The sequence below is a fragment of the Ptychodera flava genome, chromosome 20 (assembly GCF_041260155.1).
Source record: "Ptychodera flava strain L36383 chromosome 20, AS_Pfla_20210202, whole genome shotgun sequence".
In the NCBI taxonomy this organism is placed as follows: Eukaryota; Metazoa; Hemichordata; class Enteropneusta; family Ptychoderidae; genus Ptychodera; species Ptychodera flava.
This window is the reverse complement of record NC_091947.1, coordinates 9,728,272-9,746,204: the sequence shown is the minus strand read 5'-3', so window position 1 is coordinate 9,746,204 and position 17,933 is coordinate 9,728,272. Positions and strand designations below refer to the sequence as shown.

Below are 17,933 nucleotides of genomic sequence, written 5' to 3'. Positions count from 1 at the left end.
TCCATCAACATTTTTTTCAACAAGGCGTTTTATACTGTATTTATTGACAAAAGGAGCCGGGAAGTGGTTTTCGCCAAACTCATGGAAGTTATCAATGGTTAAAAACAATACTGAAATCGGCAACAGTGAGGCGTAAAATTACAACAAATAGCAGACAAGTTTTTAATGCTTATACTTTCTAACCTTTATTTCAAAGAGTACTACCAACAGAAACCCAAAAGATATACAGAAACACAGTCAGTCACAATGCTTTCTTGTTTTAGTGAATATAGTAACAAAGCAACTCTAAACTGAGTGTTCGAAAATTACAAACAATGACCGCGCTTTTGTTTTACAGCTTGGAAGTCGCTTGTGTTACGAATGTCGCCTCGCCTCGTAAACCTGTCAATTTGAAAGCATGACAAAGACTGGTAAAGTAGAGAGTTTATTTTCTTTTTGGTAAAGTTGATATTTTATAGGGTATCTTCTCCGAAGGTATCATTGGTTTAGTTAATATTCTGCAGGTTCACATATGTATGGTTTGATTATACTGCACGGCGTGTCATCCCAGTCGTGTCTTCTTTCATACCTATGAAGAAAGAAGAAAACAAATCCACTATGTTGAGAATTACGTTAAAGGGACAAAGTCGGCCATTTTTCATGAATTTAGTTTTGATACAAGACACTATTTATATTGTTTGAAATGTTGAAAGATTCTGAATGAATGGATGACAATGTATATATTCGACCCTGGTTTTAGACAAACCAACGCGAGAAAGAATAAATGGTCATGACCATTTATTCTTTCTCGCGATGGTTTCATTTATTGTGTCTAAAACCGGGGTCGAATATATGCATTGTCACCTATTCATTCAGTATCTTTCAACATTTCAAACGATATAAATAGTGTCTCGTATCAAACTAAATTCATGAAAAATGGCCGACTTTGTCCCTCTAACCTCTCAAAATCTTCATTGCACTGCATGTAACATTACTTGCACTTTAAAATTTTCGAGACTTTGCTGCCTCCTGTACACGGTGTTTAAATCTGAAGGAAAGGAGGTAGGTTGGCAAATTTCCGTGCCAGATGCCTTTTTATTGCTCACGGACTTGAAATAGTAGGACCTTGATTTACTGAGTTATTGACGGTGTGACTAGAAATGTCATCATCTGAATTTTGGGAACCTCTCCGTCGCATGGACCATGCGAAGAAAAACAACATTAATGTTACGATAAGGAGCATATGGACTATTTAGACTAAATGACATTACTGTTTTCTTCACATCAACAAACGTAATTACCCCTCCATTGACATGATTGATTTAAACAGAAGGCAATATGAACTGCAGCGGTTTATGTCCAGAATTTGAATTTACGGCGAAGGAAATGTTTCAATATTTGTTCGAGTGGTCTTCTCCACACAATAGGCTTATGATGTTATTGTGTTTCAAGGGACAACAGACTAATATATACAAGATGGTTAGCTCGTTCGGAAAACCCAAATCAATAACTGCGTGGAGAAATTTGTTATACTTGTGAAAGGATAATCACCAGAGTTGCAGACAACGGCCACTACCACTTGGCTGTCCACTAGCCCATGGCAGATAACATGTGAGTTCATCTCCATAATTGTCGACCCATGTACCACTGCCATCTTGCTGACCACTGATCCAGACATCGGTGTTTGTATATCCTCTGTCGTGAAGTAATCCAACGATTACGGCATGTGTGATCGGACTCGTATCAACCGCCAACGTCATCCCAAGTGCTTCACATGAAACCTGCGCATCGTCTTGGCCCCTATTACGTCTACCGTTGAATAATCGGAAGCCCAAGTCTGTTTGATAATTTATACTATGTTAATGTTTTATGGGAAAAGCTAGCAATTGTTTCGAAAATGATGTCTGGTTAAATTGCGGAAAACAGAAAGATGCATGTTATAAGAAATATACTGTGGCGATACGATAAGTTAGCTACTGTGTTAAAAGTTTGAACATACCACTACGGGATTCAATTGGTAATGACTATCATATCGGGCACGGATATGAGTCCAGCCTTTACCATCCATTGCACTATTAATTGACCAGCGTACGCCATGAAAATATCTGTCATTAAACACTGTACGATTTATTGAAAGATGAGTTATTAAATGACAGTCGTCTTTTCATTTCAGAATGCATATTGTTATCACAATAACCATTTCCTTGCTCATGTCATTATGTGCTGGATTTAAACTGTCGAAAATTTCACTTCAAAGCAACATTAAGATTATCAGCGTAATCTCAAAACTTACAGCACGATATTGTTGCAGCTATAACCTACTACATTATTTTCTTTTAAAGGTAATCTAAATATGCCCATATATGGTCAAAGGGGCGATCCACGGTATTCAAAATGCCCATGTGAGGGCGCTGTATTTAAAAAGCGGCCACCCGCTTAAAATCTGTGACTGGTTAGATTTTCTCTTTCCATGGTAACTGTGGCAAAATTGAAACACTTGACAGTATACCTTTAATTGCAAATGCTTGCCGCTAGGGACGTACATGACTGGCTTATTTATTCAAATACAGTACCTTTAGGTCCACATACGAACGGTTTTGTGTCACTGCACGGGGTATCATCCCATTTACGGTCCACTGCAGCCCTGCATACAAGAAAAGAAATGCAGTAGATAGTAAATAAGACTTATTTCATAAATGAGCGGTTATTTTAATGGCCATGGTATGCCCACCTAAGCAGGGAGTAAGAATGGCACAGAGAATTTAGTAATAAGTCACTAAGGACTTTATGTTACTCTTGTGTGAAACCGTTCAACGATGTGACACGGCGACCAAACGTATTATTCGCAATATAAACAAACCAGTTTCAACGTTCCCCTCGACGAAACTATAGATGTTATTTCAAAACGATGTCACATGCAACACGATTGGAACTAATTGGATCTTCATTTTTTTTTCAAATTTCTCAAAAATGTTAGGTGCCCTATGGCTGAATGTTGCAATATTACAAATTACTCATAAAAACAAGTATGTAACTGAAAAGGAAGCAGATGAGCTGACATTTACAGATTAAACAGACATTACTTCATAATCCAATTATTCCAAATTAGTTCCAATCGTATTATGCGTTAAAATACAGTAAATGTTCAAACTTGCATTGTCATCACCGAAGCTTTCTAGTGACTTTTGTCAATGTATGGCCATTTGGCTACTCCCTTTTGTTCAAGGTACAGCAGGGTTTTCTCTCTCGACTGCGCAATTGCGCAAATACCGCATTTCGAACTACTTTCTGCCCTTTAAAAGTTACTGAAAGCCCGAAAATCGCGCACAAAACTTAGTAAGCAAGCAAATACACCCATATGATGTGACCCAAGCGCATAGTCCACCGAAAATCCAAGTAATTACCGGCCTATTTCAGTTTTGCCTCTACTAAGTAAAGAGCTGGAAAAAATTGTCAACGCTCGCTTGATAAATTTACTTGAAATAAACAATGTATTTTATGAACATCAATATGCATTTCGCAAGAAATATAGCACAAATTTTTCTATAATTAATCTCATAAATTATATAATCAAACAAATGAATGAGGGTAGAGTAACTCTTGGCATTTTTCTCGACTTCTCCATAGCCTTTGACACTATTAATCACGATATACTTCTTGAAAAATTAACATACTATGGTATACGAGGAATTCCACTTCAGTGGTTTACCAACTATTTACAGCAAAGGTACAAATACGTGTCTGTCAATAATAACACTTCACCAAGTCTTAGAATCGAATGTGGAGTACCACAGGGGTCAGTTTTGGGCCCTACATTGTTTTTACTATTTATCAATGATATAGCCAGCTCATCCAACTTCTTCAATTTTCGTTTGTTCGCTGATGACACAAATATTTTCCACACATTCCCTGAAAACTACTTTAATATAAATCTACATGATGTCGAGTTGCAATTCAAAAAAGTTACAGATTGGTGTAATGTTAATAAACTTACCGTAAATCGTGCTAAGACTAAGTATATTTTCTTTAGAAGTAATAAGAGAAAAATAACTCAGCTAGGTTCACTCCGTATCAATGGTGAGATTATTGAAGAAGTGGAAGCCACATCATTTATACGTGTTGTTACTGACAGGCATCTGACATGGTCAAAACATATCGAACAGGTAAAATCTACAGTCAGGAAAAAAGTTGGCATTCTTTTCAAACTAAGAAAATACCTTCCCAAACACATTCTTGTATTTATTTACAAAGCTTTCATTCAACCTCATGTAAAATATGGACTAGAGGTCGTGGGATCCACATATCATTCTCATTTGACTTGTATTCACCTAGCACAGAAAATGGCAGTTAGAGCAATGACCTTTAGTCATTTCACAGCACATTCATCCGATTTATTTCGACAGTTACACATTCTTGATATTTTCAAACTTCACAATTTACAAGTCTGTTCCTTTATGTACGAGTTAATTAACGATACCTTGCCTCATCATTTTTCAAATTACTGTTCCATTCCATCACACTGCTATAGTACTCGACATAAAGAGACAGGAAATCTTTTTGTACCAACTATCAACACAACTATGGGCAAACATGCAATATCTTACACAGGAAGTATTTTATGGAACACCCTACCACATGATATTAGATCAAAACCATCTCTTAGCTCCTTCCGACAATCCCTCAAAATAATGTTGACAAACACATAAAAAAGATGCGTCCATAGACATGACGGAGAATTATTTCATGTTGCACAAGAATTGATGTACTATCGCCCTCAAATATATGTTTATTAGATTAATCATAATTGTATTCATTGAGGAAATGGACTTTGACTAGCAGTTTTGCTATTTTTCCATTTCCTATTTACCCTGTAACTTATATATGAATTATATTGAAAAAACAGTTATGTATATCTACATTGATAAAGGGTAAATAAATCATCATCATAGTGTAGTGACCTGTGAATTTGCTGTTGTTTCTGCCCCTAAAATGTCAAATCTACCCTCTAAGTTTGATGAATGGGGCAGAAATTGCCCCTTCAGTGTACATGCAGAGAAAACACTGGGTACCATTAATGTTTGCGATCAGTTTAAAAACAAACTGTTGTAACGAGAAAATATTATGCCTCCAGACTTAGCGTGTTGTAATACGATTCCGAAGAACACACATGGTATAATACAGGAAAGACATTTACCATAGTTGAAGACAAGTGCCGCTACCATTTGGCTCTCCATCTTGCCATGGAAGATAGCATGTCAGTATATCTCCATCGCTGGTGATCTATTTACCACCATCCTGGTTGCTGTTGATCCAGACATCCGTGCTTCCATATCCGTTGTAGTCAAGTAGTGATAATATCGCCGCATGTGTGTGCCTACTCGTGTCGATAGCCAGAGTCATTCCGTTGGCTTCACACGTTGCCTGGGCATCTCTCTGACTCTTGGAATCATGGAACAGCTGAAATCCGAATGCTTCGAAAACAGGAAAGAGAAGTAAAAAAGGAAACTAAGTCGTCCAAAAAGTCGTTCGTCACACAAAGTTGACGTTGACGACGGACAGATCGTTAATGATGTTATACTTGGGTATATAAGTTGAGATCGCTGACAAAAGCCTATTACGCCAAAACAATGCTAGATTGAAATTTTCAGCTTTAATTACCTTTATGTAATATTAAATGTGTATTTCATTTAAACTGAATAATCGCGAATGGTCAAAACTGTTTGTACGCATTCTCGATTTCTTTTATAGTTTTGAGTTTCAACGGAAAACTAATTAAACTATGTGTACATCGTATTTGCTTTGTTCATTCGCCACTGTGTCTCTAAACGTAAGGATACTTACGTGATACATAGCCACAGACGTAAGGTTTGGTGACACTGCACGGTGTGTCGTCCCATTCATGTTCTTCGTCAGCCCTTAAACGAAGCAAATTGTTTATAAGTTAATTCTGCCTTTGAACAGAATAACATTAAGTTTTCGCAATCGAAACCCGATTTATAGGTCATCCGCACAGATTAACTGCCCTGAGATTGAATGCATTTATATATAATGTAGCAAACCTGCGGTGTAAGAGAAGCATTTTGGGGAAATTGTTTGCTTTACTATCTTATAGGATTTTACAAAGAAACATAGGAGCATATGCTAAAATTTACCTTTTTTGAATATCAGTACGCTGCGAAAATTATCTAAAATGTTTATACGGTGGTCATATTTGTACATATGTTGAAAACCTTTTCAGAAGAAGGAAGGGACTGGACGTAATTAGCAGGGGGGAGGGCCGGGGGGGATTTGGGGGAGGGTCACAATTTTTGAGCCTCTGTTTGGGGAGGGTCACAATTTTTTGAGCTCCTCTAAGGGGGAGGGTCACAAATTTTTGGGCTTGTTGTCGGTGCACTAAAGGTAGAAAGCAAATTGTTTGTATAGACAATTATGCTCACATGACATCACTCGCACACTGCCTCTTACTTTCTATTAAGTGCTCATTCGCAACTCTCTGTGTATCTCTTCCCCCACCATTATCTTAAATAGGATTGTCTCTCTTGTTGTTATTCTTATCGCCATTAACTTTGTAGCAAATCCAATCTATTGTTCCTCAGCTAACCCGTGGCACTCTGGCTGCCCAGTGTACATGTAGTGTGTTTCGTTAATAAACATTGGACAGTGTTTTTGCTAAGATTGGGGAACATTGAGAACCCTGGTAAAATTTCTGTTGTCCGCTAGTATGACTGCACTGATATACCAAGGCTAACCCTGGTAAAATGACCGGGGAACCCCGGTAACATTTACCTAGGTACCGCCCTTAACAAAAACACTGCTGGATATTACCACAATATCTTACATTGTTCCACTGATGTAGTCAATCTTGAACCTATAACTATTTGACAATATTATTTCTCATTCCACTTTTTGTTGATCAACAAAGGTTCCCTCTCTTTCATAAGTCACTTCCCTTTAAAGTTTAAGGCCAAGCTCCACCCTGCATCAGTCACTTTATAGGTACATGAATTTTAGTTTTTAGAGATACTATTGTTTGAAATTAAGAGTAAGCTTTGGTGTGATAATTAATATTTTTGATTCCAGAAAAGTGATTTTAGTATACTTCAATATTTAGGTACAGTCATCTGATTGGTATGTCTACTTGTGGCATTTTCAAGTTTATATTGGCTTTATCACGTGGGAACTATCTTTGGAATGGATAGTGTTCATTTGTGTTGTGAAGGCAGGATATATGACATTTGTTGAAATTTAATGTGGGTAATTTATACAGTGAATCAGCCATGTTGATCACGTATTCAGATTGAACTTGATTAAATATGGTGATATCCCAACGTCATTTCAGAATATGGAGACTTGATTGGTCATGAAATAGTGTTTGCCACTTCTGTGTCAAATCAGGATCAGTCTATCCTCTATTATCTAGGCTGCTTTCTGTGATATGTTTAAAATGCAAAGAAACGAGGCACAAAAATTGACAAAGTATTGTCAATGTTAAAACACCATAATTTCACACTATAGCATTCAATCCATGACGATACTTTGAATTGTTTGCTTAAATTATTGCTTGAATAGGCATTATGCCTTTCTGTTGACCTTTCCCCACAAACAGGGCAACATGACCAAAACGTCTCATTGTCTACTGGAACACAATAGTACATTTTGTAAAACTGGATTTGATATGAGTGCAATGAGCACATGTACAGGTATTTTCAGTTCTCTGACTACACAGGTCTATCAGGAATATTATAAAATCCAGTGAATAATGGGGTCATGCACACATGTAGTTCTATATCTGTACCAGGAACACATTTTAAACATACATTGTACTTTCCCATATTTCCTCCCCATGTAGAGATTGAACTGCTCAATACATGTCGGACCATATCATTGTTATTGAGATCAGTGTCACATTGTGTTTCCAGTATTCCCTCAATTGTCAATGTGATACATTCCAAAATTATGAATTTCACTGATATTTTGATAAATATTAAATTATAATTCCTTAGAAAAAATGGCAGGCACATGCATGTGCATTAATATAAAAGAAAACATTTGAAGAGCATTACTTATCACAATCACTCTTAATGGAGTATAAGTGTGCTCTATTCCATTATGAGCCAATTTGGGCATTCATTACTGGAATTATTGGACAGTCTGTTGAATCATAACATTCCACATCTGCAGTTCAAAGCCATAGTGAAAGGGCACATATTTACTGCCTACTTTACATGATATATGCCATTGACTTGGTGTAGCAGTCTAAGCCCTACGAGAACGGTAAGAGTATTCAGCTATTGGCTGCTTTGATTGCCTCCAACAACGGCATACTCATCACACAGGTGCAACCACAGTCGCAACGCGAAGGCCTATGCACCCGGTAGAGAGAGAGAGAGCTCTTTGGGGTAAATAGTATTTGCGTAGCGACGGTGGTACACATATCCTCCTAGCGTAGGGCAATATTGCCGTTGTACCTCAATATTTGGACTGCTGTTTAGGTAGGACGTCAACTTGATCAAACCCTAAAATCTAAAAGCTTAAACTCGAAAAAAGGCAAACCCTTCAGTTTCGGAACTGCAGCTACATAAAGCAATATATGATACCAGGGTACTACCAAAAGAGTGTGGTAGCTCCTAGCTTTGCATGGCAGGGCTGTGTGTCACCAGCGTTATACGGCCTGTGTGTAGTAGGCCGTATAACGCGCGCTGGTAACACACAGCCCTGCATACTGATACGCTCCTGCTTGGGAAAACAACACCGAGACTTGTGAATTGCAATATCAACATCCTTCTGATCCAAATATATTTTTCATAAGCCAATAAGTCAATCATTTAAACATACAGACCTTTATTTCCTGAAAATGATAGGCTAAAATGTACAGTGTACGTCCAGAGAACTTCTTGGTACAGCGCGAAACTTGTGAACAAACTTGTATGCGTTGAAGGTATTTGAATATCTTTAGAATGATGTTCACATGTCACACTTGGAAGTAGTGACAATTTAGTCAAGTCGTAAGTGAAAAATATTTGTGAAAATCATCATTTAATTAAGTACTTTCAATACTTAGACCTCAATCAATTTTGACAGTCAGGAAGAACGGACAGAAATAATTGAGTGAAATTAATGACTTACATGACGAATCTCTGACTTAAAATGACGTTGAAATTACTGTCATTTTCCACAATACATGTAGTACGTACCAAGCTTGCAGGTCAAGTGCAGAGGGTCAAATATGATGTGAAATAGGCCCAGAAGAAAATTTTTAAATAGCTTTGAAACAAGCGGACTGCCAATCTTGTTTAGTGGTCATCTAGTACAAGACTTCACCTTTTTCACATAATGCTACTACGCTGGTGTCTACCTCCATGGTGTACATACCGGTACATGATTCGGCACTCAGCAGAGGACTGCACTTTCATATTGGAAATATTTGTGAGTTCACATAGTGGTGTAATCTTACATCCCTGTTCAGAAATGGCTAATATTATATACTTTGAACAAAGCTCTTTTTGTCAACATATATATTTTACAGTACTATTTTGTCAATGCACCAATTATAAAAATATTCATTGCCACCATTTGAATACTCCAACAGTGCAACTGCAATGGTCATGCTGCTTGACACTTGAATTAAAAGAATCTCTACTAGATATGTACCAAGTTAAAGGGACAAAGTTGCTCATTATTGACATTATTTTGCCATTAAATTTCTTTTGATAGATTATTCTCACTGAAATATGCTCACTCTCAGGTTATTGCAATTCAATTCTCACTTTTTATAAGACACATTAACATGTGAAATTTACTGTGACAATTTTTGGTACATACTTTGAATTAAATTATTAAGTGACCACATGTTATATCCATGCATGCATATGAGTTGACCTGTGACAACAAGAGATTGCAATTAAGCCCATTTCAGTGAGCAGCAGTAAAGCATGTATATTCAACGGAAATTAAAATGACCCAAATTTTGTCAAAAATGAGTGACTTTGTCCTTTTAATGGCCAATGAAAATGGCTAAATTCCATGTTTGCTGTTTTGTTAGTTTTGCCTGTCAGTCACTGTAATTTGAAACAATGGTGTATGGACATGATGTTGGTTTTTGGTTTACTTTGCAGGTCAGAGTTATATAAATTCATAAGATTTCAGAATTTTTCGTATTAGCTGCTGTATTTTAGCATGATATGCTCTGTATTGATTCAGTTTGTCAGCCTAGCTTGATGACACTTGAGCAGTGGTGTCATTTTTTTGTGTTCAGTGAAGTCTAAACTGTTTTTGTGGTTTGTTCCACATTTACAAGTGTGCTGAAAATTGGAAAATAGAGCATTTTATCAAACTTGTGCAGAAAATCAAACAATGAATTAATTTAATCATAGAGTTTATCCTATGGTGTTCCCCAGAACAATCCACCCATACCACACTGGAAACAAGAATACCAGTACTCCTTTATCTGGTGATTGGTTTACTAAGTTAACCTGTTCACCCCAATTCCCTGTAAACAGGCCCACACTCACCATTGATAACTTGTAGGGATTGGGCCAAACCATGGTGGTGAAAGGGTTAAAAAGGTTTAACAGTGTAAGAGTTAAACAGTATATTAAACTATTATCATAACAATCAAAATGCATATTGTGTAGGCAGAGAAATCAGGGTTTTCCTTTTATTAAAAGTACTGAAAAATCTGTAGCATAGAATTATCGAGATTCTTTCTACAAGATTAGTTTTAAACCATGCTGGTCAAATGGGACTGACACCATGTCGTTGAAAGTATTCTTAGGTAAGGTTGACATCCATATCTAGACTTGTTCTTGTCACAAGCAGAAGCAAATAAAAAATTTGCAGACTTCCCTTGCCTGTATCCATCTATATTGCCCTGTGTTGTAAATCCCCACCTCAATTTTTGATCGTTGAAGATTTGATCAATTTGTAATATTCTATTTTTTTTGAAAGTGGGGGAGGGTCACAAATTTTTCAGCCTTGCTTTGGGGGGGGTCATAAATTTTTCAGCCTTGCTTTGGGGGAGGGTCATAAATTTTGGTCACTCTCTTACGAAATCCCCCGGCCCTCCCCCCCTGCTAATTTACGTCCAGTCCCTAAACATATTATTTTTCTCTTTCTATTTATGCAAACTGTTTTTCCTATCGAATTCCTTCTTTGTGTGTAAAATGTATCAATTCAATGCCTGTAAAAAGGAGTACTGTATTCACCATTAGTTGTAAACTCAAACACATAATATGTCTCAATTGAAACCCTGTAAAAAGTGTACTCGCTACTAGTTGTAAGCTCTCATATTTAAGGGCTTGACAAGTAGCTTGCCTGTTTAAAGAAAGAGTCTGACTCGGTTGAGTGAGAGGAAAAAATACTGTAAATGTTGACTCAATTACCAGAGCTGTAGACAAGCACCACTACCACTTGGTTGTCCTTGTTGCCATGGCTGAAAAGGCCCCAAGGCATTTCCATTGTTGTCAATCCATGTACCACTGGAATCTTGCTCGCCGTTGATCCAAATATCCGTATTATATAATAATCCATTGCTATTCAGCAGCGACAATATCGCCCCATGTACGTCCAAACTCGAATCGACGACCAGAGACATGCCATTTGCTTCACATGACGCCTGCGCGGCATCATGGCTGAGCGGCATGCTGTGGAGCACCAGGCTGCCAAACGCTTCATGCAAGGAACAGACAGACAGACAGACAGACAGACAGAAGGATAAAGAGGAAAAAAGAAAGGAGAGGAAAACGAGAATGAACAAATGAATGAATGGATGAATGAGTAAACAACAGATAGATTGGGAAGGCTGATGTAAATCGTTAAGCGAAAGACGAGTTCACATCAAAAAAATACTTTGACTTCTATCTGACTACAACATGTATGTATCAGAATGACATTAATTACGTTTTGATACACAATATAGAAGTATCCAATTCTAAAACTATTGTCATTTTGTGTGATTTGTTTCTGTTGAACACGTAATTTAGACCTTCCTTTTTATTGTTTGTTCGAAATTACAAAATTTCCTTGTTGCGCTAATTTGTACGAAATGAAAGCTTCGTTCTTAAAGAGGAGATATTTTGAAATATATAGCAAAAACTTGCAAGCGTGCGAGAGATGTTGTATCTTCAAAGCTTCAAAGTGTGGCTCTCTTTATGGAAAGATAATCCCCTTCCTATGAGCTATTACTCTGTTGCGCCACTAGCATTTGATGGCTGTTGACTTTCCATATCCCGATAAAGGTATACTGTCATCTGTTCTAATTTTGCCACAGTTACCATGGAAAGAGAAAATCTAACCAATCACATATTTTTAGCGGGTGGCCGCTTTTTAAAAACAGCGCCCTCATATGGGCATTTTGAATAGGAAGGAACGCCCTTTCGACCATATATGGGCATATTTAGATGACAGGTGACTGTATACCTTTAAAGTTGAAAGCTTTCACTTTTGAGAACAATACAGTCAGAGTTTGATTTAAACTATTTTATGCAAATGTAACTGTACCTGACTCTCGACTCTCGACACTCTCACATAAGTTATGTTCACAACTATGTGATCTTATATTTTCACATTCCTGGCCACTGGGAGTGTGGGATCGACGGTGTGGGAAAAATCGATCCCACACTCTAGAAATCGTCCCACACTCTGTAGTATACATTACGGAAGCTCTGATTGGATGATAAACAGCCTTTCGTTCCACGCGCAAAATATTATCCAATGGCACGATGAGTAACACATGCACTGGAACTACAAAGTAAGCAGGTCAGAGTACGCGGGCAGACGGCCATGAGCGTTGTCAATTTTGGATAATGTTGTACATCGTTGGTGATAGGCCCCCGTGACAGGCTCACAAAACACGGTCGAATTTTCAAACTAACTGGCTAACATAGGCCACTTTGAACATAAAGCTATTTTTGTGGAACTTCTTGTCCGGAGCAGAAGTTGAAGTCGGCACTGGAACTCGCCACGTAGTGGGCGTTAATGACACGGAATAAGCTTACTGGATTGCCACGAAGTAGGATAGTCGCCGATACAGTTAAACATTCAATGTTTCCAGTGTGAATTTAACGCATTTTGTTGTCATGTGAGAAAAAGAATCGCACACATCAAGGACCTGGGATCAGATTTCTGATCCCACGTCCTTGGGGTATGAGATTCTATTAGTCTTATACCTGTAAATTCTCATAAGACAGGTGACTACCTGATCATACAAAAAACGATCAGAGATAAACTCACCTGTTTCATAGAGGAGTATAAGAACTGTCGTAATCACCAACATCTTCATGATGAAAAGCTGTTCAATTTTCCGACGATTTTCAAACTGTGTAATCGGCCGTCTTTCTGATTCCAATTTATCTGCTTTTGGCAATGTAACATAAAAGATGCGTGGAGCACATACAGCCAATAACGAGATTCCACATCAGGATGGCATTTGCGTTATTACACATGCGCCATGAAGTCCTTCTTCGATTTTCATGCTAGAACATGCTCGCCAGCCAGAGCATGATTTCCACTCCTACGCAAAAATCAAAACTAACTCGTTAGGAGTTCATAAGGTAGTAGACGGAGTTTCACCCCTTTCCGTCAACTACCTTATGAGCTGCTAGCGAGTTATTTGGTCAGGGCGATAAGCCCCGAACAAATTAATGAAGGGGATTAGGGAAGGCAATTAACAGATATGGACCGTTTTCTTTTAAATACTATACAGAGATAGCTAGGGCAAAGTAATAGGCACACACTCGACACAGATAAGACTTGTATAATGAAAAAAAAAGTTTGAAGTGTAAGTCCCGCCATATTTTGAGACTTTTTTCGTTTGACTTGAGGCCTATTCTCTAGTTCTGGTTGTCGATGAAATTGGCATTAATAAAACAAACATGTACACACAAACTGAAGCTTATTTGAGTAGTTTTTAGACAGTTAGTATTGTGTTATTTTGACGAAAACACGGGAAAAGTTACACGTTGTGACTTAAATCATGGCGACATTTTCCGAAAATTGCCGAGCTCGCCCCGTTTTGACGTTAGTAGCTGTGACGTCACTAATAGACCGCGCGATGATGACGACTTAGGGGCCGTCGATAATAAAAGCTGACGCACAAGAAATGTAATTCCCTCGTTTTACTTGAAACCCCCTCCCTCCCCCCCTCAAAACGGAAGTTCTTATGCGAAATCAATTTTGTATCATGATGCCATTTCTGACAAACCCACACGTACCTCTCCGATCCGCACGCCCATGAAAAAATACCGGAAGGGCACATTAATAAATAAAGCTCCACTTTACACGTTTCACTTTTTAAGACACAATATTTTAATGTATTTCGCACGTAGGAAAATGTTTCACATACATGTTTCAAGTTGAAAAAGCGAACAAGTTTTTATTTCACATTCATGTCTTTTCGTTGTCTTTTCTGTCTCCGTATTTTGTGGTCATTCTGTTCTCGATGAACGCGAAGGTAGTTTTGTGTTCTCACTGCAAAATCGCACTTCGAAAACAATAGAAAATCCTTATGCGATTTTGACGCACACAAAACGAAATGAGCTTTTACCCAAACGAAAGAATTACGTTTGTCGTGCGTCAGCTTTTATTATCGACGGTCCCTTAGTGCGTTGGCCATGGTTACAGTGATAATTTCATGAGTGACATCAGTGCAACAGAGAATGCCATCGACACCGAAGACGACAACGCCTACTGGCATTACATAGATGCTCTTCAGGATTTACAGGCCTGTAGGTTTTAACGATCGGGACTTCGGCGGAGAACAGGAGCCGAACTCTTGTTGACCGTCAATGACGAGCCCGCCACACAGTCGAACACATTTGTGCACTGCTGTACACACAACACACGCTACCAAAATGTGAACGAAGACATGAGTTACCATCCCACCTCGTTATTACTTCTCATCATGAACTACCTCGTTCAAAATCTGTACACAAAAATTTGAACGACACCACGACAAGTGCATGCGGGAAGACTCAAAATATTTGATGAATCGTATAGGGAGCCGTCATTATTTAAGCTTACGGCCCGGGGGCGGAGGAATTTCTTTGGAAACTCTTAAATTTCGAGTAACCCCCCTGCAAACCCTGATTAATTTGAATAATCCTCCCACTCTGGCACAAAAAAATTGACTGACACTCCCCCACTTAGAAAAGTTAAATATCAAGACATGTATTTGTAAAATTATTTACCAAAAACAGCAATAGTAAGCTTAAAGATCTTGTATATCCCAGTGGTGTACCCTGCTCGTATCTCATGGCAGTTGAAAAAGATGAAACCAGCAAAAGAAAATTCAAAGTCACTATAAAATGTAGATATAAAAGCTCAAGCTATTCCAGTATCAAATCAAATAGTATTGTTTACTTTGGATGGATATCATGACAAGGTTTTCACTAAAATATCTGACAGGGCAGAATTTGAAAGTACAGGGGGGGGGGGGCTAGGGGGGGGGGGCTGACGGGGAAAGTGTCAGAGGAGGTTTTACCCTTTCTTGCACGGAAAGATTTGAGAAATTGATATGTGAAATGGTGTAGTCTGGTGCAATATGAGAGGTGTTTTCAATTTGTATTTTTTACTACGCAATACAGTCAGAACACCAAAGGGAGAGCGCGAGAGGGGGGTGTTCCCCCTCTCGCATCGAAAATTAGAGAAATTGATATGTTAAATGGTGCAATCTGACAGTTTCCATTCATTTTGCACCAAAAATTGAGTAACCCCCCTTCTTTCTCTCCACATTTTGAGCAACCCCCCTGTAGCTTTTAAATGCCCAGTCCTTTGTTCGTTTACAAACAAAATCCTTGCATTGTTTGCTCGCTGTGGGGCCGCAATGCCGAATAATCGGATACATTATCAGTAATAATCAGTGGGGATGACGTCACAAAATTCACTGGTATTGACAAAGCAACAATATAATTCGCAATATAAACAAACGAGTTTCAACATTCCCCCCGACGAGACTACAGATATTCAAAACGAAGTTACAAGCAACACGATTGGAACTAATTTGGGATATAATTGGATCTTCATTTTTTTTCAAATTTCTCTAAACTGTTAGGTGCCCTTTAGCTGAATGTAGCAATATTACAAATTATTTATAATAACAAGTGTGTAACTTAAAAGGAAAAGCAGATAAGCTGACATTTACAGATTAAACAGGCATTCCTTCATAATCCAATTATTCCAAATTAGTTCCAATCGTGTTACCCGTTAAAATACAGTAAATGTTCAAACTTGCATTGTCATCACCGAAGCTTTCTAGTGACTTTTGTCAATGTATGGCCATTTGGCTACTCCCTTTTGTTCAAGGTACAGCAGGGTTTTCTCTCTCGACTGCGCAATTGCGCAAATACCGCATTTCGAACTACTTTCTGCCCTTTAAAAGTTACTGAAAGCCCGAAAATCGCGCACAAAACTTAGCAAGCAAATACGCCCATATAATGGTGACCCAAGCGCGTAGTGTAGTGATTTGTGCATTTGCTGTTATTTCTGCCCCTAAAATGTCAAATCTGCCCTCTAATTTTGATGAATGGGGCAGAAATTGCCCCTTTCAGTGAACATGCAGAGAAAACACTGGGTACCATTAATATTTGCGATCAGTTTAAAAACGAACTGTTGTAACGAGAAAATAAAATATTAATATTATGCCTCCAGACTTGGCGTGTTGTAATACCTTTCCGAAGAACACAGTCACATAGTATAATACAGAAAAGACATTTATCATAGTTGAAGACAAGTGCCGCTACCATTTGGCTCTCCATCTTGCCATGGAAGATAGCATGTCAATTCATCTCCATCGCTGGTGACCCATCTACTACCATACTGGTTGTCGTTGATCCAGACATCCGTGCTTCCATATCCGTTGTTGTCAAGCAGTGATAATATCGCCGCATGTGTGTGCCTACTCGTGTCGATAGCCAGAGTCATTCCGTTGGCTTCACACGTTGCCTGGGCAATACTTTGACTCTTGGAATCACGGAACAGCTTAAATCCGAATGCTTCGAAAACAGAAAAGAGAAGTAAAAGGAAACTAAGTCGTCGAAAAAGTCACCAAGGTGTTTGTACTTACCTGTAGTAGCAATCCAGCTGAAAATTGTCCATCGTTTAAAGTTTTCACACATCATTCCGATCCACAGCTGCAGCTGGAATTGGAACCGGCTTTGGGTCACGTTAGCATAAAACCCAAGTAGTTTTCTCGCTTCAAAGTCTTAGTTTGGCGTCAAAAAACCTTCAAATCTAGTTTGGCACTTTTAAAACTATGTGACTGTGAAGAAATGTCAAGCTAAATTTTCTGGAAGAGATGAATTAAAATTGACATGGTGTAAATATCGGGCACACTGATCGCCTGCATTTATCGGGGCCGCGGGCCGGGCGGCTCAGCTGTACATAGGCAATGGAGTGATCAGCTACGCTTTCGCAGGTTTTTCTTGATACGTGTCCATAAAGCACAGCGTTTATTAATTTTTTAGGGAGGGGGGAGACTTAGTCGAGCGGAAGGGAACAGATGACGTCGACAGTATGAAACTTCTTTGCTGACAGCGCCGTGCATGATTATGTTAGGCCAAGAAAAATAAAAAGTTTGTTATTTTTCTCTTAATTTTTTTTAGTCTTCAACAAAGAAGAACATGAAAACAACATAGGAATGCATGCAGAGATAGATGCACAGCAGTGTTGCTTTAATATTTTTGTATAGCAACAGTTTTGTGGTTGACTTTTTAGTGCAGCAATGCACAGTTTTGACGGTGATATATGTGTACAGTTCTGAATGGAATGTTAGTGTCAGTTGTTTTGTTTACAGTTCTGTTTTATACAGCACTGTGTTATGCATTATCATCGCGTAATTTTGAGATTTTGCTTTTTTCATTTTATCCCCATGAGCAGAAAAAAGGTTGACGCGGCGGGTCTGAATTGACGCGCGCGAGGATGAGAAACAAACTTTTTATTTTTCTTGGCCATGCACAAAC

The 17,933-nt window shown here is 38.3% G+C and overlaps 1 protein-coding gene across 1 annotated transcript; it reads right to left on the bottom strand.

Moving 5' to 3' along the window:
• Positions 1-221: 221 nt before the first annotated feature.
• LOC139119619 (uncharacterized) lies at positions 222-13,315 on the bottom strand. The gene is made up of 7 exons (XM_070683463.1): positions 13,210-13,315; positions 11,361-11,646; positions 5,821-5,894; positions 5,174-5,450; positions 2,553-2,623; positions 1,531-1,816; positions 222-568 (listed from the first exon to the last, which is right to left on the bottom strand). The coding sequence occupies exons 1-4, from the start codon at positions 13,256-13,258 to the stop codon at positions 5,260-5,262; spliced, it is 600 nt and encodes a 199-aa protein (XP_070539564.1). The 5' UTR covers positions 13,259-13,315; the 3' UTR covers positions 222-568; positions 1,531-1,816; positions 2,553-2,623; positions 5,174-5,259.
• Between the last annotated feature and the right edge of the window lie 4,618 nt (positions 13,316-17,933).